The sequence below is a fragment of the Aricia agestis genome, chromosome 19, assembly GCF_905147365.1.
Source record: "Aricia agestis chromosome 19, ilAriAges1.1, whole genome shotgun sequence".
Lineage (NCBI taxonomy): Eukaryota > Metazoa > Arthropoda > Insecta > Lepidoptera > Lycaenidae > Aricia > Aricia agestis.
Genome location: NC_056424.1, coordinates 3,068,767 through 3,094,205, shown reverse-complemented (window position 1 = coordinate 3,094,205; position 25,439 = coordinate 3,068,767). Strand labels below are relative to the sequence as shown.

Sequence of the window (25,439 nt, the reverse complement as noted above, 5' to 3'; positions counted from 1 at the left end):
ACGTGCGCGGGGGCGCTGTTGGTAAAGGAGAAGGCGCTGTCAAAAATGGCGTTTTTGTATGATGACAGCGTTAGTTCCTTTTTTCGTACACGTGCATTTAAAACCTTGTCGAGCTCTATGGTTATGGTAAAATATGGCGTCTTGATGGCATCCATTTTTAACTTTAACCAAAGATTTGACATTTTACGTTGTAGTTAAAGTTAGTTGGTGCAACCCAACCTAAGGAACAACGCTGAAACACGTGTGGACGCGGGCGCGGGCGCACGCGTCGGAAGACCGCCGCTGGCCACGAATCCGCGAGCAGGCACCCGTCGCGTGCTCCCATCTCGTTTAGCGCTGCTAGTATAATTTTTATCTCGAGCGTGTACAGTTGTATTGAGTAAATTACCATGGATTATATTTTACTAATTTATTATTTGGACGTCAACGGAAACAACGTCGACTACGAAAAGCGTGTGCCCGCCGTCCGCCGCGCGTGTGACAGTCCGTCGCCCGCGTCCGCGCTTCGTCGCACGCGCCTGCTCTGCCCATAATATTTTTCATTATACACACGCGAGAGTGCGCCCGCGCGAGTTTTAGCGTTGGCCCTAAATTTCAACACACTCGGTCCAGCCGTTTTGGAGGGGTAATCACGTTTTTGGTTGCCAAACTTTAATTAAAATATGATTTTTTTAATGACACACAAGAAATAACAAAAATTGGTGTTGAAATCAATTTATTAAAATATAACTTCAATCTTAAAGTTTACGAACGTAAAAATCTGTCTTTGAAAATAACAATTCCTTCTTCCGACTCTTGTCTTGGAGTATGACGTAACACGTAATTTGTAATTTGGAAGTTCTAGGTACTAGATTCACTGAGAAACTTCCATTAACTGCGGCGCGTCTGTAACAATAACAAAAAAATTTACTTAAGATAAAAATATTAAAGAAGCATAGCTCGATTATTTTTTAATTAATGGCAACTTGGCAATAGTGCGATCGTTTCTATGTTATTGCATAGCTTTTATCGCGGGCTTTAAGCGCGGCGACCGAATCAAGAAATTCTGTAACGAAATTAACCTAACACCCTCCAGTTTGACCGGTGTGCCGGTCGGTGCGGCGTCGTTTCAGTTCGTCAGACCACGTTTGCGAATTATAATTGCATAAGTTGATAAAAAATGCTATGCAATAGCTTTACCGCGGCGGTCCCCAAGTGCCACACGTATTATTTATTTATAGTTAAGCTTCATTTTTTTAAGAGCCTATGCTGTCCCACTGCTGGGCTGGATATGTAAGCTTACTTATGCTCAGTTCAGAGTTATAGTTATAGTCTGTCAAAAAAGTGAAGAAATTAAAAAGTGGCAACATCGTAGTGTCATCTCATTCAAATCAATCTAAGAAAAAAGGGATGACACTACGATGTTGCCACTTTTTAATTTCTTCACTTTCTTGACGGACTATAGTATATTAAGTTTTATGCAACAACTTTTTATAAAGAAATGGCAAATGATCCCTGTCTTCATCACGGTAGGTCGATTTAGCTTGATCAATTTCAAATAGTCCAGCCAAACTGAAACTCTCAGTTTTCATGCAATCTTGGTTAAATCCACACTAATAATAGTGTGTTTGTCTGTCTGTTTGTTACCTCTTCATGCTTAAACAACTGAACCTATTTTGATGTAATTTCGTATGTAAGATACTTTGAGTCCCGGGAAAGGATATAGGATACTATTTATCCCGGAAAAATGTACGGTTCCCGCCTGATAAACGAATTTTGGCGCAACGGAGTTGCGGGCGTCATCTAGTGTTAAATAAGCAACAACTCCAAAAATCACTGAATTACAGTTGGGGTACAGTACCTCCGGCGGCGTGGTCGCTGAACATGAACTCGTCCTGGTACTCCTTGAGGAACTGCTCGGAGCGGTGCTCGTCCAGGAACAGCGTGTACACCTTCTTAACGTCCTCCATGCTCACCTGACACACACACAAACACACTTATTAACTATTTGTGCTAATGTTCGGACGAAATGCACGTAGAAATTCTTACATTATCCATTTAGTATGTACGATTCACGACACCACAGTCCCCAATTTATAAATAAACCGTTATAGGCCACGGCCTGATGACGGCAGCGTCGTAAAGAGGTGGTAGTGTTCATAGAGGTCCTACAGACTACATGGGGCGGCGGAAGTGAAGTGGCCTATCTCTCATAAGAAACATAAATTCGGCACTGCGACACCGTCAGCGCGTCGCCGGACATCCGGCAGTCCTCCTCTTCTCGCACCTAGAGGATGTGCCGAGTGTGGTGCACCAACCTCAGTGGCCTTCCTCCGCTTGGCGACGAGCGAGGCGGTGGTGATGAGCTGTATCGCGTACCGCAGCGACGTCTCCGTGGCGATGCGCGTCAGCACCGTCAGCGCGTCGCTCGACATCTGGCAGTCCTCCTCCTCACACCTGCAATAAGGAAGACAAACTGTATTGAGAATAGAATGTCTCCTTTTTTGAGGTGGGTAAAAAGTTGTATGTCGCAAATGTATAAAATTTCTTTTACGTATTCTGTAGCTCAAAATGGTGGTTAAATTTAAATATTTCACTGCTAAAAAATTAAGCGATTTAAACAAATGGAAGACCTCATTTAATTTCATAAATATGACAAAAACCAAAAAGGTAACACTAAATTGACTAGACCAAGTTGCCTTACTTTTCAGTTACTTAAAATTTAATAGTCACGAGAGAGTAATTAACTAATTACCTAATATTAAGTATCTCCTTCAGCTCCTGATGTGAGTACGGCGAGGTGGGCACTATGATCATTCTGTCTAGCAGGTCTAACGGTATGCCGTGCGGGCTCTTGTAGTTGGTGCCTCGTATTCTGGTGATGCCTCGGTTCGTCGCCATTATCACTACCGGTGCGGTCTCCGATTCTAATGCTCGGTTGAGGAACGAGAAGCATTCGATGTCTAACATGTGCGCCTGAAAAAAGGGTTGATTTCAAATACTAAACCTCGTACTAACATAAAGCTCTGTTTATACAGCAGTTACACGATACTATGTCTCATACCTTACATTTGAAGTGATAACAGAACAGCTTTCAGGAAAGAATTTATACTCTTTGACATAATCTACATTCTACACTAATACTATATTTTGTTAGAATGGAAAGGGTGTTGGATAGTTTTGTAGAAAAAAAAATTTACTGTTGCCGCGCTAGACACGAATTTCGGTGTAATCGAGTCGTCGCAGGCGTCACCTATTTTATCATTAGCCTTTTTGCTGATACCAACGATATTGCATTTTGTATCATAATAACAAAGTTGGAGTGTCTTGTTCTAGGTTGGTAATCAGCGTGCCCTGCAACACATAGGCCTCCTCCTTTCTTCTTCTTCCTTTTTTCCGCTTCCCGTCTCTGGGTTGCCAGTCTGATAGAATTTTTGTCCATTTTTCTTTCCTCTCTCTTGTCATGTGTTTCCATTGACCTCTGACAGGTTCTGAGTTTGAGAAGATGTTTTTGTGTCAATGCCCATGTTTGGCAGCCGTGTGTTAGGCAAGGCAGGACACATGAGTTGAACACTTTTCTTTTGGCTTTCATTGGAAAGTGTTCGCTTTTGAGTACTTCCTTCAAGGACCAAAACCTTTTCCGGCGTCACCTAGTAGTTTATAATTAAACGCTGCAGTATACGCACCTCGTCGACGAACAGCACGCCGGGAATCATCTCGGCCTTGCCCTCCTCCCGCCACTCCGCCACCTTGCCGTTTATCTGCTCGCGAATCTCGGACTTGATCTCGCCGGTGTCACCTAGGGGAAGGAATATGAAAATAAACTGTAATGTAACTGTGTTAAGATTGGTTGCTCAATATTTTGTAACCTTCTGAAGCACGCGTTAAAATTAATTTTAATATTTTGTTTATTTATATATTATGATAATAGATGGCGCTTTAAAGCATTAAAAACAAAGTTAAGCGCAAAGGTTTCGGACGTAGAGACACTACTCAGATAGCGAATATCTTGAGGCATTGTGATGTATGTGTGCGTACGCGTACCTAAGAAGTGACTGAGTGTTTGTGTGTTTGCGTACCTGAGAAGAGCGCGAGGAAGCCGTGTGTGCGGGAGTTGATGACGTCGACCTCGTGCAGCGTGACGGTGTGCACCACCTCCTTGCGCTTCTGTAGCTCGCCCTCCGGACACTGCACGAAGCGCGCCTGCTGACCTGCAGGTATATACAACATTCATTTACATTTCAAAGGTATGTTTTTCCAATTTTAATAACACCTAAGGGTTAATTTCTAAATTTGTATTGATTTGACAGACTTCAATTGCGTTAGACGTCATGCAGGTCAATTCAATACTTTAGACATGCATTTACGCGTCGCATTGCAGTCTGAATTGACCCTAAGGCACCGATGTTCATTAGTGGCGTATTCCGAAACGTTAGCCTATATTGTTCAGTGCAATTTGATTGGTTATCATGACGAAATATCAGTATAGTGTTGAGAGTGTAAAAATAGCATCCTACGTCTTATAAGCAATATTATGCATAAAGAAGATATACGAAGACAATGTTGGCTATTCTTAATCCAAAGTCTATTTACTTATTGCAATAACAGAAAATACTAAAGAGTCTGTTTACTCAGTTTTAAACAAATAAGGATTGTAATTTGTATACCTGTGGCGTCGTAATCCCTCGCTCTGGCGAAGCTCCGGCCAAGTTTGTTGATCTTGCCTGTCGCTTTGTCTATGGTTATGACGTCTCCAGCTTGTACCTGATAATAATTAAAATAATAGCTGTTATAATAGCATTACTCCCTTTAAATAAATAATTGCATGAAACACTTGTGTGTGTTTCATGCAATTTTTTTTACAAGCTATGGCCTAATATCTATGGCTAATGGTCATAATTATTTTGATGTTTCCCTGGACTATGTTACCAATCTATACTTTTATATATTGTGTACTTAATACTGTTGATGTCTGATACAAACGCATGTACTAGGCGTTTGTATCAGACATAAACATTTGTCGTGACAATTTTCTTGATGTTTTTTTTGTTAAACTGAGAATTTCATATTGCTTTATTCAATATCACCTTTTCCTTAATGAGCGAGTCGATCATCTTAGTCCCCATGTCGTAGTTGGTCTCCATGTCTGTGGTCTTGAGGGTCAGTCGGCCGGAGCGCGCGCCCCCGCTGCCCACCGCCCGCTCCACTACCACTTCCACCACCTCACCCTCGATTATCTCGGACTCTTCTCTGGAATTTTAAAAATAAATTTTCACTACTAGTACAAGATGCCGGCGTCGAGAATAGAGATGATCGAGAATTAGATCGTTAGATACTTATAAAAAAATCCTGTGCGAAGTTTTATTTGTTCAAAATATACCAGTTTGGATGTTTAATTTAAAGATTAAAGACAGAACACGCCTCCTTCATCATCATCACTCCCCGCCCCTCCGCACCGCACCAGCCAGCATCGCCTCATCGGGTACATCGTCCACTAGCCGCAATGTACCGCGGCCTGGGCGACTCCGCATCGGCATTATCGGGCTTTCTCACTACACCGACCGGTCAGCAAGCAGAGCACTTCTCTCCTGGTCAGCACGTAGCATCGGCCCCGCACGACAGCTATCCGACTCACTGGATCCCGTGCAGCAGCTTACAGTTCCGACTCACTGGGACTCACTGCAACAGTTCTGACTCACTGGAACTCACTGGCATTGGCGACTCAAGCGACAAGACTTCAAGATTCGACCTCCGGTCTTCGGGGGGGAGTGATGTGGCGGTACCCACAATTCGCCTAACATTTCTGCATCGCGCTATCGAAGTTTTCTGAGCGCGTCAGTATATTATATACGACAGCTGAGATGTATCACGTGGGCTTCGGCCTGACCGAGCATAACACCTCGCTCGGTCGGAAGATCTTCCTTTGTGGTGGCCACGCATATTCCCACAATCAAATATAAATTGTAAGACCTTTGTACCAATTTCTTGGAAATAAATAAATTGAAATTGAAAATTGATCTGGAATATAGATTTAGACAAATTACGTTTTTATAAGTTAAAATGAATGGTAAACAAGTACTTTCTTTTGGCAACACCAAAATAGCATACAATATCCTTAAACTCTAGTTGTACTTACTTGATTCTTATTCCAATAGATTTTCTGATGGCTTGTGTCAAAGCTTCTGTTTTGCTCATTTCCAGCGAGTATATTTCGGAACCTGAAACCAATATTTATTCCTCAACATTGATAAAGACACATCTTTTAGATTTTTAGTTCTTCAGCTATTCAGTTCATCCAGCTATCTAAATTAAATAGTTTCCTACTCACCAGCCATGCTGGTAAAAGGTGTGTCGGGTCCCAAAGCTTGCGCGAGTCCCATGGCGATGGCTGTTTTACCAGTGCCCGGCTGGCCCGCCAGCAGCACTGCTCTGCCTGCTATTTTTCCTGAAAATTTGTATCAACAATTGTAATGTTACGTTTAAAGCGAGAGAAGAAGCTTATAGATATGTAGAACTGTTTTTAAATAAAATTATAAAGAACTAAGTTCGCGAGTTTTTTATTCTCATTCACAGTTGTCGAAATTTTCCGCACTGTAATTTGAAACCTATCAAGTGGGCGTGCAGCATCATTTTAGTGGCGCATCAGACGTAATCTAACACATGTTGTGGACAGTCGGCACTCGTAAACCATGATCATATTAACATCTATATTCATAAGTTTCCTGAGCCTCTCGAGTTCGGACTGCATCCTGGATTCCTCAACAGCCTACATCTCCAAGGAAATCAGTCTGAACGATGATCTCATGAAGAAATATGGCGACTGCCATCAAGTTATGGAGAACACCACAGTCACCGTCAGCCTGAGATTTGCCGTGAAAACATTTAAATTTCTCCACGACAACTTTATCCTACACAGCTGGGCTTTTCTGTCCTGGCACGACGACCACCTGACATGGAACCCTGAGGATTACGACGGCATCCACAGCGTCTCGGTTAGCATCATGACTATCTGGACCCCGCAGATCCATTTGGATAACGAATTGGAATTCGAAACTGAAATATTGGACCCACCTATTTTAAACTGCAAGGTCTCCTACATGGGTATCGTATCCTGCATTCCCAAGGTCACGCATATCATCCAATGCATCTCAGTTCTGAACAACTGGCCCTACGACACTCAAACCTGCACCTTCAATTACACCGTAAAAAATAACGTGAAATTATCCTACCCTCCCTCAAAAGCAGTGTCAACTGTTGGAGCGGAATATGCTACTGGATGGATCATAGTGGCATATGAGTATACGCATCCCGATGAATTGATAGACACGATGAGTGTAGTCCTGACAATCGAGAGAGTAGCAGCTCTTTTGGCTGCGATAAATGTTATTCCTCTCGTAACTGTAGCAGTGTTATGTGTTACGGCTATATTTATTGATGTCAATAAGACTCTCCGTGTGTTCATGTTGTGTTTCTCGTTGGCTTGTGACTTTGTGTTCGTGCAAACAATTAATGAGAATATTCCACGAGGAGGCATTGGAGCCCCTAAAGTTTTGAACTTCTTAAAAGCGTCAATATTCATGACGGCCATTACCATAGTTGCAACATTTGCTTTGAGGAATTTAAGAAAGAAAACAAAACCTACCCCAACATGGGTTAATATAGTCAATGATTTCCTGCTCAAGAATTCTATAAAAACATTTATAGGTCCCATATGGGATCCTGAATTACATGAGGATGACACAATCAAGAAGTCATTACAAGATTGGAACACTTTTACATATATTTTGAATTCTGTTAATATTGTAACCTACATAATAATTTATTTTGTATTGTATCTTATATACATACCAAGACCAATACCAGTTATTGTTTGACTAGCTTGGAAAGTCATACTTTTCTATACGCATTCGGGAATATAGTAATCCAGTAGGCAGAAAAATTATATGAAACTTTAATTACAAAGATATTATGTTACAGACTTGTTATGAAACAGATTATTTCCATTTATCACATTATAATATACAATTATACATTAAGTTCTAGTTGAGAAGTTTTGTTTAAATCTTTGAATACCAACTTCAATAGAAATATTTATATACCTAAACAATGAAAAATATTTGAAAATCCTCAATCCATGTCTTGTCTTTCCCGAGGTATCAACGCCTCTAGTCCACCGACACATTCGCAGCAAACTGTCAGTAGTATGGCAGAATTTTCGCATATGCTTTGTCTCGCTCTAACACTCGTGTCTGTGTAACGATGGTTTTGCAGTTCCTTGCGAAACGATACCGACAAGGGCGCAACTTATTCATTTAAACTGATGTTAGGTGACTGACAGTTTTCGCTGCCGCATGCGAATGCATTGGTGGACTAGAGGCGTAAGTTCCTCTTAACATATCATAATAATATAAGATCTAATATAAGGCCTTTATTTCAGCAAACTTTTAGGTTAGGGATGTAATAAAGATAATAACAGTAAAAATATGCAAAAGATATTGATAACAACATGTTAGAATATGGACTTCATCTTGATAAGACATATGGACATTTTATTTATTAATCTGTATTTTATACACATCTATAGTAACTAGTATATAAACTTAGCTATGAAGAGTATACAAATCCTGCATGTGCAGTTATGGCCGGATTGCAATATTCCAATCCAGCGCTGGATTACTACTGGATGATGCAAACAAGTACTGCACCTTGTTGTCAACAGACTGCAACCATAAATAAAAGAGTACAATTCGTATAGGCGTGTCACTCAAAAATCTGTAATTTTTCGTAGTGTGTGTGTAATGTTTTATTTGTTAAAAAATGTATTATAAAAGCATAATTTTAAAATAATATTAGCTTGATGCACTCATTCGCCATATAAACTATAACTGTACAAAATTTCATTCACCTACGTTTCCCCATTTTTCGTCAAAAGGGATACAAAGTTTTTGGCTCACGTATTAATATATAGATAGATACGTGCGCGACCGGCTAACATAACCTAAACGTAACTATGGTAACCAATTTATCGAAATAACTTTACCTTCTCGAATCATCTGCAGAATGACTCCGGCGGCTTTCCTCGCCATCTTCTGGCCCACCATGCCCTGGGAGACGGCTCTCGGCTCCAACGCATCGTCCAAACCCAGGCCTCTAATGTGAGAATGGGCGCCAATTCTTTCGATCCGAGTAATAGACCTAACTTCCTGTACCTGAGCGGCTGCTATGGACTGCAAAGGTAAAAGCTTTTATTACTAAAACCTTATAATTTAATACGAAAAAACACATTTTAAGCACGCGGCAGGAATAAACATCGATGTTCACTTTGCGCAAGTTTCTTGTTTTACTTACCGCCATTTCTAGTTAAGTATTTAGTCGATATTTCAAAACTGCTTCATAAGTTCTTGAGAGTAAAAACACAAATTGTCGCACTGAATAAACACAATATATTATTTTAATTATAACAAAACAAGCCCAAAAACAAGCGTGAATTTACCGAACAAACGACGGTCGCTTAGAAACTGACATTGACAAGTGTTGAAAATGACAGGAGTAATTTGAAGTCAAGTTTTTTTTTGCTATGACCTTCTTTTGACAACGACATAATAATATTTTAAAATAATCGGCCAAGTGCGAGTCGGACTCGCGCACGAAGGGTTCCGTAATTCCGTAATTTTTTATTTTATATTAATATTATTATAAAACTAGATGACGCCCGCAACTCAGTTGCGCCAAAATTCGTTTATCGCAGGGGAACCGTGCATTTTCCGGGATAAAAAGTATCCTACAGGCGATTCCACTATCGCGTGTGCAACAGTTTGACACACTTAAAGCATCTTACAGGCAAATTGAACCAGATTTATTAAGAAAAAATACCCTGAAGGGATACATAATGAAAACCTTCATCAAATGTATGAAGGGCTGACAACACAGGTCTGAAGTGTCATCCCGGGTGCAACCAATTTGACCCTCCATTAAGAACTGTGATAAGTTCATATATGCGAATATTATTGTGAAACTTTTACAAAATAACTTGCCTATATTTCAAAATAGCATAAAACAAAGAAACTATGTAACCAGATAAAAGTAACTAGATAAAACGGGTGCAACATCAAAATTCTCAAATCTCTTAAAGGTGAATTAAGTCGTAATTCTCTAACAAATTTTAAAAATTTTCGATATGGAATAATATATAATTGTACTAATAAGTTTGTAATAAAACTGCACCAAATAATAGTTTATTTTTAATTTTCAGCTGTTTATTGGCCTGACAAAATTAATCGTCTAAATCACTAAAAACGATTGAATACCGTAGTGTAATAATTTATACAAAAGATTTCGACATATTGCTGCATAACTATACTTACTACAACTAAACATTAATTTGAACTAAATGCTATTTTAATTTAAAAATATGGGAAAAAACATCGTGTCCCTTAGCATTTATAATATTAATATGGATGTTAAAGTACACATAAAACTAAGGATTGTGTGAAAAATTCAAGTACCTGTTGCTATTATTGAAATAGAGCAAAAATGGCCAAAAAATCACGTTTGTTGTATAGGAGTCCCCCCCCTTGATTTTATTTTGTTTTTAGTATTTGTTGTTATAGCGGCAACATAATATATACACTGTAAAAATTTCAACTCTGTAGCTATTACCGTTGTTGAGTTAGGTACAGCCGGCTGACAGACAGACGGACAGACAGACATCGAAGTCTTAGTAATAGGGTCCCGTTTTTACCCTTTGGGTACGGAACCCTAAAAACCGCCAAGTGCGAGTCAGACTCGCGCACGAAGGGTTCCGTACCATTATAGAGGAAAAATTGTCAAAAAATGAATTTTTTTGTATGGGAGCTCCCCTTAAATATTTATCCCGCCCGGCTTCGCATGCGTACAATGCTGATACTAAATAGTAAATACACTACAGAAAAACTGGGAACATAGCGGCTTTGCACGGGGAAAAAAAATGTAGGTAATTCGGGTATAAGGTACAGGTAGACTTTGTCACTCACTGTAAAAATGGTTAAAATCGATCTAGTAGTTTTGATTTATTCATTACTGCCCGCAGCCCGTGGCCCGCATTAGCCAGTAGGTACCGCCGCAAACGCTACGTCCCGCAATTTTTAAATCTGTAATATCTTCGAAAATATTTATTAAGTACCTACATTATTTTAATAAATCATGTAGGGTTCAGCCTGCGTTTGCAATGAAAGCGGAAAAAATGTAATTATGTATTTACGACATCACATTAGAAAGAAACCTAAAAAAATAGTACCTAGTTAACTATTTAATGGATGTTATTGTACATACTTAATATAAACCTTCGGACTCTTAAATAACTATAATATTGCTGAGAAAATCGACATCGCTACAGCCAAATTATCAAGGTGTCGCCTTAAGCGTACAAAGGGACATAGGGACAGAAAAGGGGACTTTATTTTAACTTTTATACTATGTAGTGATAAAAACATCTAGACGTGCAGCTTAATTTTAGTTTAAAGGGCTATAATAAAGGCTGAATCTAAATGCCCCTAGTTTTCTCTACAAATCAAATTATTAATCACACATCTTACTGTCATTAACCGACTTCCAAAAAGGAGGAGGTTATATCTTCGGCTGTGCTTCGGCTGTGGATATTTTATTTTTATTTTTTTTTATTTTTATTTGTGTATGTTCAACGATTACTCCGCCGTTTGTGAACCGATTTTCGAAATTTTTGTTTTGTTGTATTAGGTTTCACTCCAATTTGGTACCATGTTCACAAAAGTGGTGACCTGATGATGGGATCCATGAGTAATGGAGGGAACTCCTCGAAATTTATATGGAAACATATGGTGATTTTGGTTTTATAAGAAGCATCCTAAGCATATGCTACCAGATTTTGCACCGAGGTATACTATGGTTCCGAAGATACTAACAGAACTCCGGATTCCTTATAAATACAAGTTTGGGGGCTTAGGCGCTGTTTTAAGAACTGAAAGCATATGCTACTATGCAAATTACATTCATCATCATCATCATCATTACCACGTCAGGGTCACCAATGTCATCAAAATTAAACATAACAAATTCAGCCTTAACTCCAGAGCATAAGGCACACATTTGACATTACTTCTGAGAAGTAAGCTGCTTCGATAAAGTAACATGCATGTCCCACTTCCATACAAAGTAATACAAACTGCGCGAAATTGCCGAGGTATTATTTACCTACTATTCTGGAAAACAACCTAATTTCAACCTTATGCATTGCGTTTAGCGTTCATTAGTACAATAACTGTCTGCCGTCTCGCCAAGCGAGCGGCGCGGGGCCGGGCACGCACTAGCGGCGAGATAGTCATATGGCGGCTCTCGACATATGCCGGCTCTTGATATAGGCGAACGCGTTGGCCAACGCGTCTGCAGACGCGTTGGCCCAATGTGTAGAACGGGCGTTCGCGCGTTGGCCGTAGGTATTTAGACGTTGGCCGACGCATCTGCGAGCTTGCCGCGCGGGTCGGAAATGCCGGCAAAAGATCAAAGGACATTTGTCGCAAGCTTCGCGCTCCATCCACACATAGGCCGCGCGATCAGTTCGCCCGGAGCGGCGATGAAGAGTGCACGTTTCCTTCTTGTGGCGAATTAACATCTAACTTGACGAAATGGCGAACAATATGAGTATCGAGAAAACATTTAAATTTATTGGGCCCTATGGGTCTATACAGACGGACCGCATTTCAACTGCAATCCAACCGCAAATTGCAGTTGAAGTGCAGTTTGAACGCAGTTGACACGACTGCAATAGAACTGCAAACCGAACGCGCAGTCGGATTGCAGTTGACTGCAGTCGTGTGAACTTCATACCGACTGCATCCAAAATGCACTATCCCACCCACCCGCACGCTCCACTCTCCCGCGCATGGAATCAGTAGCAGTGCAGTTTGGATGCAGTCGGTATGCGGTTCACACGACTGCACGCCAACTGCAACTGAACTGCAATCCTACTGCGCATTTGGTTTGCAGTTTTATTGCAGTCATGTCAACTGCATTCAAACTGCACTTGAACTGCAATTTGCGGTTGGATTGCAGTTGAAATGCGGTCCGTCTGTATAGACCCTATCAGAGTAAAAACTGCCTGTGGAACCAAAAATCGTATCAAAAGTTGCAAAAAAAAAATAAGGTTATTGGACATTCTATTTTCCTCACGATGTTTTTAGGGTTCCGTACCCAACGGGTAAAAACGGGACCCTATTACTAAGACTTCAACGTCTGTCTGCATTTCTGTCTGTCCGTCTGTCTGTCTGTCCATCTGTCTGTCCGTCTGTCTGTCTCCAGGCTGTATCTCAAGAACCGCTATACTTAGCTAGATTTCTGAAATTTTCGCAGATAATGTACCTATATCTGTTGTCGCTATAACAACAAAATATACTAAGAACAAAATAAATTAAATATTTAATAAATAATAAATATATATTATTAATTATTAATCATGATAATTATAATAAGTAATAAGTAGATAATAATTTTTATATATAATAAATAATAAGTAATAAAAAAATTAAATTATTTTAATATTAGGTATAAAATATGTAAAAGTGAGTTTATTTCTTTGTTTGTTACGTTTTCTCGCCTTTTACTTATTTAATTCGAGAATACCCTTTTAAAACTTTTTCTTGTCCACATTTACAAAGTAATTATAAGCTGTGAATAAATATACAGCTGCAGCTGTTAGCGACTCAACATCCATTTTGAATCCGTCCGCACATTGGCGCGATCCAAAGCATACTGAACGACCTTCCTATGTGTGGATTACTCACAAACGCCGTTGCAAGCGCACTGCCAACGCGTCTGCAGACGCGTTGGCCCAATGTGTAGAACGGGCGTTCGCGCGTTGGCCAACGTCTAAATACCTACGGCCAACGCGCGAACGCCCGTTCTACACATTGGGCCAGCGCGTCTGCCAACGCGTCGGCCAACGCGTTCGCCTAAAGGCATACGTATGCCGCCCGCGCCATAGACCACACGCACCTGGGGCATAATTCTCAGGATGTGAGAAAAGTTCATCTTCGAGTAAAATACCGAATTATGAGATTTTTACGAGCGTAACACAGTTTGTGTATTCTCAAAACTTCACATTCAAATATGTATTTCGTGCAAAGATCGCTCGAGTCGAACGAGTGGGACCGGTTATAGATGTCCGAATTCGTACACCACATGTGGCCGCTTGAGAGTTGAAGCGTTCGAGACCGGTTTCCTGCACGATATAATTTGTTGCTAATAGTTTGTGTATTCTCAAAACACTCGAAATATTTCGTGTAAAGATCGCTCGAGTCATACAACTTCAAGTGCTAGGGACCGGTAGATGTCCGAATTCGTACACAAATTCACCTCCTATTGGTGGATATGTAGCAAAGTAGTTGTCAAATAAATAAATTACGAACAAATATTCGTGCTTGTGTTTCTTTTACGATATAATTCCCTACTTATAAGTTAATGTGTTTAAAAGAAACTATTTATAATTTCGTTAAATTAGAGTAGCTTGTACAAATGTGTATTCTGTGGAGTTGCTGAATTAGACTATTAAAATTTTATCAGAACTTTTGTTCTATTATGTAGTTTATATACGTTTTAGGTTATAATTACGTTTATTATAATATGGGAACTAATTTTTTGAGCGGTTATTTGAGATGTTATTATGATCAGTTTAAAAAAATATTGAGCAGTTATTTAATTTTATGGCGGTTGATTAATTATTGCGACTGTAAAACATGGACAGTAATAAAAAAATAATTGAGCAGTCCAATAACTGAATGAGAGATAAAAATGATGGAATGAGCGGTTCGATAACGACTTAACAGAAGGCCTATTTAACCAGACGCGCAGACCCCCCCCCCCACTCCAGCCAGTTACCAGTGCCAGTTACAAAAGTTTCAAATTCTCTGGCAAACTGAAGATTTAGCTATATCTGGTACCGACTTCAAAATGATGAAGATTGAGTACAGAAATAGTTGATTTTTAGCCGAATTCGGAAAAATTCTATTAGATAGGAAAAATTATTAATACTTTTTAGTTCATATTATAAGGATGTTATTATTGTTTTTACCTTGGAAGTCGGTTTTAATTTTTTGTTAATTCTCCCTACTGTGTTTCCCCCAGAGAGTCCCATCATCGAATCTTGCCCCAATCGCGAGGCTGAAGTAGTTTTGTGTTGTAACGGCAGCCAATTATGTACCTAGGACCGTTGCTCAGACTAAATGACACTTCGCTTCCCGATAATTGCTGTCTTTACACAGGGGGAAGGGTTGTTCCCTTATAGGCATTCGGGGTAAAATTTTCGAAATTCCTTCCTTAGTGGGTGTCTACTTAATAAAACAACCCTACTCACCAAATTTCGTGGCTGTAACTTTTACAGTTTTTGCTCAGCGATGATGAATCAGTCAGTCAGTCAGTCAGGACATGTAATTTTATAAGTATAGATAAAGGAAAACTTCAAATTTTCAGAAAATCCTCATTTATATTATATATTAGTATTTCATCCGAATCGGATGCGGGATGATCCGATCCAACACCTAAAGCTCTACAAGGCACAGGGTCGGCCTCACATGGAATACTGTTCTCATCTCTGGGCAGGGGCGCCAAAATACCAACTTAGTTACTCCCTCTGGATCGTATCCAACGATGCGGCTGCTCGAATTATTGACAGCCATAGTTTTGAAACAGGCTGGACCCCACGAGAAAAATATACCATCCTCGTCAGTGATGAATGGCAAACCTTTAAGAAAAAATCGTATTCCCTTTTAAAAGGTCGGCAACGTACCTGCCACTCTTCTGATGTTGCAGTGTCCTTGGGCGACGGTAGTTGCTTTCTAGCAGGTGACCCATTTGCTCGTTTGCCCCCTCATTTTATAAAAAAAAATAATTAAAGGTATATTATGTGTAAAACTAAATAAAAGTTTTAAGGGTGGCTTCTTTACTAAAAACGCAATACATATTTGACCTATCTTTGGTCTGCGCTGCGGAATTCTTCGTGCGCGAATCCGACTCGCACTTGGCCGATTTTTTAGATTACACTGGATTTTAATGATTTCACTAATTAATTACTGTGAGAAATACTAAAAAAATAATACGAAAAAAAAAGTACCAACAATAAAACGTTTATTTTTATCTATAACTAGCTGTTTCCCGCGACTTCGTCCGCGTGGACTTCAGTTTATAGCGCGCGATGTCAACAAAATTGGTGTCAAAAGCTTTTATAAAAAAACCCTGGTACCCCTTAAATCAATACAGCTGTGTAGTGTGCACACAATAAGTACTTTATTTTTTATATTAAACTTTATATTTTATGCCAAATTTCAAAGCATATTTAGCCCCCCAATTACACAACTTTACCCATAAACTATTTATCATTGATAGGTTTAGCCCCAATTTCACCTACGTCTGTTAGTGTTAACAGCTTGTTAAAATGTCCTGTCTTCTCTTTCATTCATATGAAAAACGAAACAGCTAACGTGATACTAATTCGATCATTAACTTTAACAGTCGTTGGTGAAATTTGGTCTTAAGGTTACGTCACTGCCTGCACAGATAAAGTATTGAGTTATTTAATACCGTAGAATAGATATAACAATCGAAAAAAATCGAGACTTAAATGTAAGATGATACCACCTCTTATAGAAAGACTTTTGAGCAAGCGTCAGCGCGATGTAGAAGACGCACGGCGCCATCTATTATGAATTTTTTGAACAAATTTACGACCCTTACAACCCTTTTTTCCAGTAAAAAAGTAGCCTATGTCCTTTCTCAGGCTTTAGACTATCTGTATACAAAATTTCATTACAATCGGTTCGGTAGTTTTGGCGTTTGGCGTGAAAGCGAGACTGACAGACAGACAGAGATACTTTCGCATTTATAATATTAGTATAGATTATGTGCACACTGCACAGCTGTTTTTGGGTATTTTGATTAATTAAGGGCCGCGCTACACCGGAATGGCAGCGGCGAGGCGAGCACTTTCAGCGCTGCCATTCCGGTGTAGCGCGGCCATAAGAGGGGTACAACTTACCAGGGTTTTAAAAAGTTTTTAAATTTGACACAAATTTTGTTGACACCGCGCGCTATAAACTAAAGTCCACGCGGACGAAGTCGCGGGCAACAGCTAGTATATATATAATATTATTATAATATTATTAAACATCATATTCTAACGTATTAAAAACTATAAACAAAAACATACTAACTAATAAGTATGATTAGTTCTATGTTACAATAAAGTAAAAAATAAAACGCCATCTGTTGAATCGTATTAGAACTAAAATGTTCATTCCATCGATATATTTCTATAATATTATACATAAAATATGTTTAAGATTTTTGAAATTTTATTTTAATACACATCCAAGACCCAGGAAAATTGAAAACTTTTTGTTCCGCCTGCGGGACTCGAACCCAGGACCCCCGGGATGAGCGCTGGCCACGCGCAATGCGAATTCATTTTCATCGAAATTTTCATGGAAATAAGATATTTTCCCACATCAAAATGTAGCCTATGTCCTTTCTCAGACTCTAGAATAACTGTATACAAAATTTCATTGCAATCGGTTCAGTAGTTTTGGCGTGAAAGCAAGACAGACAGACAGACAGACAGACAGAGATACTTTCGCATTTATAATATTAGTATAGTATGGATTATAATATTATTAAACATCATATTCTAACGTATTAAAAACTATAAACAAAAATATACTAACTAATAAGTATGATTAGTTCTATGTTACAATAAAGTAAAAAATAAAACGCCATCTGTTGAATCGTATTAGAACTAAAATGTTCATTCCATTGATATATTTCTGGATTTTTTATAATATTATACATAAAATATGTTTAAGATTTTTGAAATTTTATTTTAATACACATCCAAGACCCAGGAAAATTGAAAACTTTTTGTTCCGCCTGCGGGACTCGAACCCAGGACCCCCGGGATGAGCGCTGGCCACGCGCAATGCGAATTCATTTTCATCGAAATTTTCATGGAAATAAGATATTTTCCCACATCAAAATGTAGCCTATGTCCTTTCTCAGACTCTAGAATAACTGTATACAAAATTTCATTGCAATCGGTTCAGTAGTTTTGGCGTGAAAGCAAGACAGACAGACAGACAGACAGACAGAGATACTTTCGCATTTATAATATTAGTATGGATTATAATATTATTAAACATCATATTCTAACGTATTAAAAACTATAAACAAAAACATACTAACTAATAAGTATGATTAGTTCTATGTTACAATAAAGTAAAAAATAAAACGCCATCTGTTGAATCGTATTAGAACTAAAATGTTCATTCCATTGATATATTTCTGGATTTTTTATAATATTATACATAAAATATGTTTAAGATTTTTGAAATTTTATTTTAATACACATCCAAGACGCAGGAAAATTGAAAACTTTTTGTTCCGCCTGCGGGACTCGAACCCAGGACCCCCGGGATGAGCGCTGGCCACGCGCAATGCGAATTCATTTTCATCGAAATTTTCATGGAAATAAGATATTTTCCCACATCAAAATGTAGCCTATGTCCTTTCTCAGACTCTAGAATAACTGTATACAAAATTTCATTGCAATCGGTTCAGTAGTTTTGGCGTGAAAGCAAGACAGACAGACAGACAGAGATACTTTCGCATTTATAATATTAGTATGGATTATAATATTATTAAACATCATATTCTAACGTATTAAAAACTATAAACAAAAACATACTAACTAATAAGTATGATTAGTTCTATGTTACAATAAAGTAAAAAATAAAACGCCATCTGTTGAATCGTATTAGAACTAAAATGTTCATTCCATTGATATATTTCTGGATTTTTTATAATATTATACATAAAATATGTTTAAGATTTTTGAAATTTTATTTTAATACACATCCAAGACCCAGGAAAATTGAAAACTTTTTGTTCCGCCTGCGGGACTCGAACCCAGGACCCCCGGGATGAGCGCTGGCCACGCGCAATGCGAATTCATTTTCATCGAAATTTTCATGGAAATAAGATATTTTCCCACATCAAAATGTAGCCTATGTCCTTTCTCAGACTCTAGAATAACTGTATACAAAATTTCATTGCAATCGGTTCAGTAGTTTTGGCGTGAAAGCAAGACAGACAGACAGACAGACAGACAGACAGACAGACAGACAGAGATACTTTCGCATTTATAATATTAGTATGGATGATTAGCTTTATCTGGTTATTTAGGCATGTTTTCGCCAGAATGAAATCAGATTGAAATTGAATTGAAAATGGAAAACAGTATTATGTATAATACTTAAAACAAAATCCAATTAAATTATGGACCGACACGTAGTCTTGTTAAAGCTCGACCAAATTAAGATGAATGTTGGAGGGGTGGCTTCAATACAGAATACAAGACATGGAATAATTTTACAGAATAAATTACAACCTGGTAGCTTTTGTTGAATTTATGTCTGTTGTATCTAGTTAATTGGATTTAATATCTGTTTATGCTGTAGACAAAAAATATGCAATTAAAAACAATATGTGTTCTGTAATGTGTTCTATTTTTAAAACGCCTAATGTGAGGATCGACGTGTCAGCCCCTTCACGTTGCCCCTACTGCTCCAGTTATCTACAGGGATACTGGACTAACTACTGTGAAAACACTAGACAGTACTATGGGTTCACGAAACAAACTCGATAGCTCAATAGCAGCTGGATGAATGTTTTTAGGATTGGAAACTCAACATTGTGTAAATTAAACTTGACGTGGGAGAGGCATGCTTCAGCACGAATGGACCAGCTCGACCGGAGAAATACCACGGGCTCCCAGAAAACCGGCGTGAAACATCGCTTGCGCTGTGTTTCGCCGAGTGAGTGAGTTTACCGGAGGCCCATCCCCTACCCTTTTTCCTTCCCTACCCTCCCCTATTCCCTTCCCTACCCTCCCCTATTACCCTGTTCAGGGCGTAAAAGGCCGGCAACGCACCTGCAACTCTTCTGATGCTGCGAGTGTCCATGGGCGACGGAAGTTGCTTTCCATCAGGTGACCCGTTTGCTCGTTTGCCCCCTTATTTCATAAAATAAATAAATACTGAAAGAACTAACAAAAATTAAATATGACACCTAAATCTTATATCTAACATCAGAAGCGTAGCGTACCTTGGTGAGGCACGTTGTGGGCCTCTGTGGCCCGGAGGCCCAGTATAATTATTAATAAGGCAGATACGGGGGTAGCTACGCCTAATCTGTCTACCACGCTTATTTTGAAAGTTGGCAGTCGGTTAAGTTTAAATCATGGCTTAGGTATGCGTTCAGCGTTAGTGCCCAAGAGTTTGCACTATAGGTAGTCTATACACAACCCGCGAGTCGAGAACCCGTAGTAACTCCATTATGATCCCTGTTTTCGAGGGTTCAACACACCCACAAACAAAACATGGTCTGCCTCGTTTGCGAGAGCAAAAACAGTGCTCCATCTCTCTCACACTCGCACCGCACGGGCGCAATCCATCTCTCTCCCCCGAGCACTCTCTTTCCCGCGCAAAATCGATTTCTGCTGGCATTTTCCGTTCAGTGTCCATTTTGCGCGTTAGAAAATTGACGTGCTTTTGTGGAAATACTCGCTTTTCATTTGTTGAGAAGAAAATAATTTATAATTATAAGAGGTACTGAAAGAATATTATTGTGTTCAGCTTTGAAACCTACCGGTCGATTGGTAAGTAGTTTTATACAGTTGTAGCCACTAGTAGGTACTAGCCATCCAAGCCAAAAAAAATAAAAAATGTAAAAGCTGCAAGGGTCAAAAAAGAAAACTCTCGCAGTGCACTTTATAGATTATTTCTGGAACCTCTGAATAACTTAGCACATTAGCTAAAAATAGAATGTCGATAATAATCAAAATATGTATATTATTACTACAATGTATATGTATAGCTATATTTTGTCCAAAGCTATACGTATAATGTGAAGCTTAGTAAAAGCTTCGCGGCTACAGAGAGCTGACCACGTGACCATGTTTATAAAATATTTAACTTAGATAATAAATAAAATACTTACATATTAATAATGTGTAAGTAATGTTTTTCAGAAGTTTTTCGTAAAACGCTGTCCGACTGAGTGATATATTATTTAATAAGTGCGAGTCAGACTCGCGCACGTAGGGTTCCGTACCATTATAGAGCAAAATTAGGCCAAAACTTGTGTTTTTCGTATGGGAGCCCCTCTCAATTTTTTATTTAATACTAATATTATTATTAAATATTAAAGTACACATAAAACTAAGGATTGTGTTAAAAATTCAAGTACCTACCTATTGCTATTATTGATATAGAGCAAAAAAGGCCAAAAAAACTACGTTTGTTGTATGGGAGCCCACCTTAAATATTTATTTTATTTTGTTTTTAGTATTTATTGTTATATCGGCAATAGATATGCACAATCTGTGAAAATGTCAACTCTCTAGCTATTACCGTTCTTGAGTTACAGCCTGAGGACATACAGACGGACAGACGGACGGACAGACGGACGGGCAGACGGACGGACACACAACGAATTTTTAGTAATAGGGTCACGTTTATACCCTTTGGGTACGGAACCCTAAAAAGCTCAGTTATCCGCTTTCAGCAAATCAAATCAAATCAAATCAAAATTGTTTTATTTCTGAATAAATTTAAAATAAATGTTTTCAGAAAGTCCTACATGATGCCTACCACCGGTTCGGGAACTAACCCGGCGAGAAGAACCGGCGTAAGAAACTCGCACGGGGCCCACTTTTTTACCAAAAAAAAGTGAGAAAAAATTAATCTTTTAAAATAAAGTTTACAATTTTGTAACTAAATATTATATACAATATCCACATACATAATTGTAAGTCCTATAATAATGAAGAAGTAGCCTTGCAAGAAGCCATCCTACTCCCAAGGTGTGCCATCGTTTATGAAATCATTGACCTTATAATAGGCTTTGGCACACAAACGTTCTTTAACTACTTTTTTAAATTTATTAATGGAAAGATTTTGAACGTTTTCTGGGATTTTGTTGTAAAGGCGTATACATTGACCTTTAAAAGATTTACTGACTTTACTAAGTCTGATCACCGGCATATCTAGCTTGTGCTTATTTCTAGTATTCCTAGAGTGAATGTCACTTTTAACTTTAAATTTACTTATATTTTTTCTAACATATATTACATTATCCAAAATGTATTGAGAAGCAACAGTTAGAATACCAATTTCTTTAAATTTATCTCTCAGAGATTCTAAAGCAGACATTTTATAAATAGAACGTATGGCTCGCTTCTGCAGCACAAATATTGTATTAATGTCGGCAGCGTTTCCCCATAAAAGGATTCCATATGACATCCTACTATGAAAATAACTAAAATATACTAATCGTGCCGTATCTTCGTCAGAAATTTCCCTAATTTTTCTGACTGCATATGCTGCAGAACTGAGCCTACCTGCAAGATTAACAATGTGAGGACCCCACTGTAATTTACTATCAAGTGTAATACCTAAGAATACAGTGTTGTCTACCAAATTCATCTTCTCATCATTTAATACTACATTGGTTTGGACTTGCCTAACATTGGGCAAAGTAAACTTTATACATTTTGTTTTACTAGAATTTAAAAGTAAGTTATTAACATTAAACCAATGTACTATTTTTGAGAGAGCACTGTTTACCTCGTCGTAGTTCGACTGTTGTCGCTTCACTTTAAAAATAAGTGAAGTGTCATCAGCAAAAAGCACTATCTCATTATTATTATCCTTAACTAGATAAGGTAAGTCATTTATATAGATGAGAAAAAGAAATGGGCCTAATATAGATCCCTGTGGGACACCTAATTCTATTTTGGTTCCTTTGGACCTTTTACTATTAACCTCAACCCTTTGAGTCCTATTTTTAAGGTAAGAAGTCAAAAGGCTGAGAGCAGAGTCTTTAATTCCGTAGTGGCGCAATTTCCTGATCAATGTAGCATGCTCAACACAATCGAAGGCTTTGGAGAGATCGCAAAAAACACCTAAGGCATCCTGCGACTCCTCCCAAGCCTCAAAAATACTGCAAAGGAGTCCTATACCAGCATCCGTTGTGGATCGACCCTTAGTAAATCCGTATTGATTATCATGTAATAAATTATTAGAATTAAAATGTACTAGTAATTGTTTTAAAATAATTTTTTCAAATATTTTACTAAAGGTCGGTAGAATTGATATAGGCCTGAAATTCGTGGGATCCGATTTAGTTCCGGCTTTGAATAAAGGAACAATCTTGCTATGCTTCATTAAGTCAGGAAAAACACCATTTTTTATACAGTCATTGAAAATCATTGCTAAATGAGGAGCTACGATGTCAATTATTGATTTAATAATTTTTGTGGACATGCCCCAGAGATCAGCAGTATTTTTTTTGTTGTAACAAACGTGGTTGGTGCAAAGTCTTTGCGTAGCGATATTGGGAACCCCTTTAAATAATAATTGTTTCATTTTGTTCAAGTTTGTTATATACGCGTCAAGAGAAATAAATAACACTAGCTGTTTGACCGAGCTTCGCTCGGTATTCGATGAAAATTACATTTTCTAAAAATGATTCCTAGCTAGATCGATTTATCGCCCCCGAAACCCCCTATACAGGGTGTAACAAAAATAAGTGATAATACTTTAGGATGTGTATGTGTTCCTTGTAGAGAGTTCACTGTGAAAGTAGCAGCGCTGAAAGACGAAAATTTTTTTTCACTTTTGTATGGGCAAGAGCCAGAGTGTCACGAGTTTCCCCATACAAAAGTGAAAAAAAAATTTCGTCTTTCAGCGCTGCTACTTTCACAGTGAACTCTCTAGAAGGAACACGTACACACTCTAAAGTATTATCACTTATTTTTGTTACACACTGTATAAATTTACTAAATTTCATGAAAATCGTTGGAGCCGATTCCAAAATTCCAATTATATATTATATACATATATATCTTTCCTTATTCTATATTATATAATTACCCATAAATTAAGAGCGACCGCAGACTTAAAATTTTTAAGTTGGCCAACTAAATCGTATAACGAATAGCTATAGCGAGTTATGAGAGCTCGCACATTGCATCCAACTAAATTGTACAACTAAATAATTGGACACCAATCGTATCGGAACCGCGACTCTTTTCCGATTACCCACAATTAAAAAGTTTTCCTATTAAATTGTGAGACTACGCACTTGTACGATAGTCGGCCAACTTGAAATTGTATATCTGCGGTGACCCTAAAAATGTACAGTTCGACTTTGACAAGGCTTTATTTGAACTTGGCGAGAAAAGGAACTAAACGCTTCTATCATACAAAAATGTCATTTTTGACATGTGTTTGACAGTTCTCCTTTACCAGCAGCGCTCCCGTCAATGTCACCCACGTTCAAATAAAGCCTTGTCGAACTGTACCCCGCGCTCGGCGATTTCCGCGGGATAATTACCTCTGACAGTTGCAGAGCGTTCGGAAATTAAAACAGAACACGTTAACGATCGGAAATAAGCAATTGCGATACGAAATGGTCTGTGATTTATTTTCTTGTAATACGGAAATGGAATTGATTTTCTTTGCAATATCGAATACGGAATGGAAACAATTTTCTTGCACTACAAAATGGAAAAGATTTTAAGCGAATTTCCTAAAACGGAGGCGGTTATATAATATTTAACTGTACCAATTCGCTAAATTTTACGGTAAAAAATGTATTAATTTTCTTGCACTGTCAAAAAAAAATTTATGATTTAACCGACTCTCCAAAAAAGAGGTAATTATAAAAATACAGTGTGTCAGTGTAAACACCGTTATCCTTGAAACCATCAAATGAGTCCGTCAAAATGAAGAACAATGCTGGGAACTCAAAAAAAATGCCGTCTTCATACCAAGGCAATTTGTATGGGTATGAAGACGGATTGTTTTGAGTTCCCAGCATTGTTCTCATAGAAAAAGTTGTTCATTTTGACGGGCTCATTTGATGGTTTAAGGATAATGGTGTTTACACTAACATCTTGTATAATCGTCTAGATATTTTTAATCAACTTCCAAAAAGGACGCAATTAAATATTTTGCTGTACATTATATTAATCCATACTAATATTATAGAAGCCAAAGTATGTCTGTCTGTTTGTTACCTCTTTACGCCCAAATCGCAAAACCGATCTTGCTGTTTTCATAGAGATACTTTGAGACCCGGCAAAGGGCATAGGATACTTTTTATCCCTGAAAATGTACGGTTCCCGCTTGAGAAACTAAAAATTCGAAATAATTTGAACTAAGATGAATTTTCTTGTATAAATTACAACAAAACGTAATTAATTTTCTTGCTCTTCTAAATGGAATGGTATCTCTTCGAAATAGTCTTGTCGTCATTCAGGCAGTAATTTTAATATCATATCACTACGTTGTACGTTCGTACGTTGTACGCTTATAAATGGGCTTTATAAATAGAAATAGTAG

The 25,439-nt window shown here is 38.2% G+C and overlaps 3 protein-coding genes across 3 annotated transcripts in view; 2 read left to right on the top strand and 1 right to left on the bottom strand.

Annotated features, from left to right (window-relative positions):
• Window positions 1-698: 698 nt before the first annotated feature.
• On the bottom strand, window positions 699-9,494 carry LOC121736643 (ruvB-like 2). The gene is made up of 12 exons (XM_042127968.1): window positions 9,328-9,494; window positions 9,020-9,206; window positions 6,308-6,424; window positions 6,116-6,197; window positions 5,067-5,229; window positions 4,647-4,743; window positions 4,059-4,190; window positions 3,666-3,778; window positions 2,735-2,955; window positions 2,298-2,436; window positions 1,841-1,955; window positions 699-885 (listed from the first exon to the last, which is right to left on the bottom strand). The coding sequence occupies exons 1-12, from the start codon at window positions 9,331-9,333 to the stop codon at window positions 854-856; spliced, it is 1,404 nt and encodes a 467-aa protein (XP_041983902.1). The 5' UTR covers window positions 9,334-9,494; the 3' UTR covers window positions 699-853.
• Window positions 6,660-7,973, top strand: LOC121736644 (acetylcholine receptor subunit beta-type unc-29-like). The gene has a single exon (XM_042127969.1). It carries the CDS (start codon window positions 6,669-6,671, stop codon window positions 7,851-7,853), a length of 1,185 nt encoding a protein of 394 aa, XP_041983903.1. The 5' UTR covers window positions 6,660-6,668; the 3' UTR covers window positions 7,854-7,973.
• An 11,077-nt stretch (window positions 9,495-20,571) lies between the features above and the next one.
• The window catches only part of LOC121736872 (thyrotropin-releasing hormone-degrading ectoenzyme), a 42,461-nt gene continuing 37,593 nt past the window's right edge, over window positions 20,572-25,439 (top strand). Inside the window, exon 1 of the mRNA XM_042128340.1 lies at window positions 20,572-20,689. The gene's annotated coding sequence lies outside the window, so the exon portion shown is untranslated. The remainder of the gene's footprint in view (window positions 20,690-25,439) is intronic.

Coding starts and splice junctions, on each gene's coding strand:
- LOC121736644 (XM_042127969.1), top strand. CDS start 6,669: ATGATCATATTAACATCTATATTCATAAGTTTCCTGAGCCTCTCGAGT.
- LOC121736643 (XM_042127968.1), bottom strand. Junction 3,779..4,058: donor CTTCCTCGCGCTCTTCTCAG/GTACGCAAACAC, acceptor TCCTTCCCCTAG/GTGACACCGGCGAGATCAAG. Junction 2,437..2,734: donor AAGGAGATACTTAATATTAG/GTAATTAGTTAA, acceptor TCCTTATTGCAG/GTGTGAGGAGGAGGACTGCC.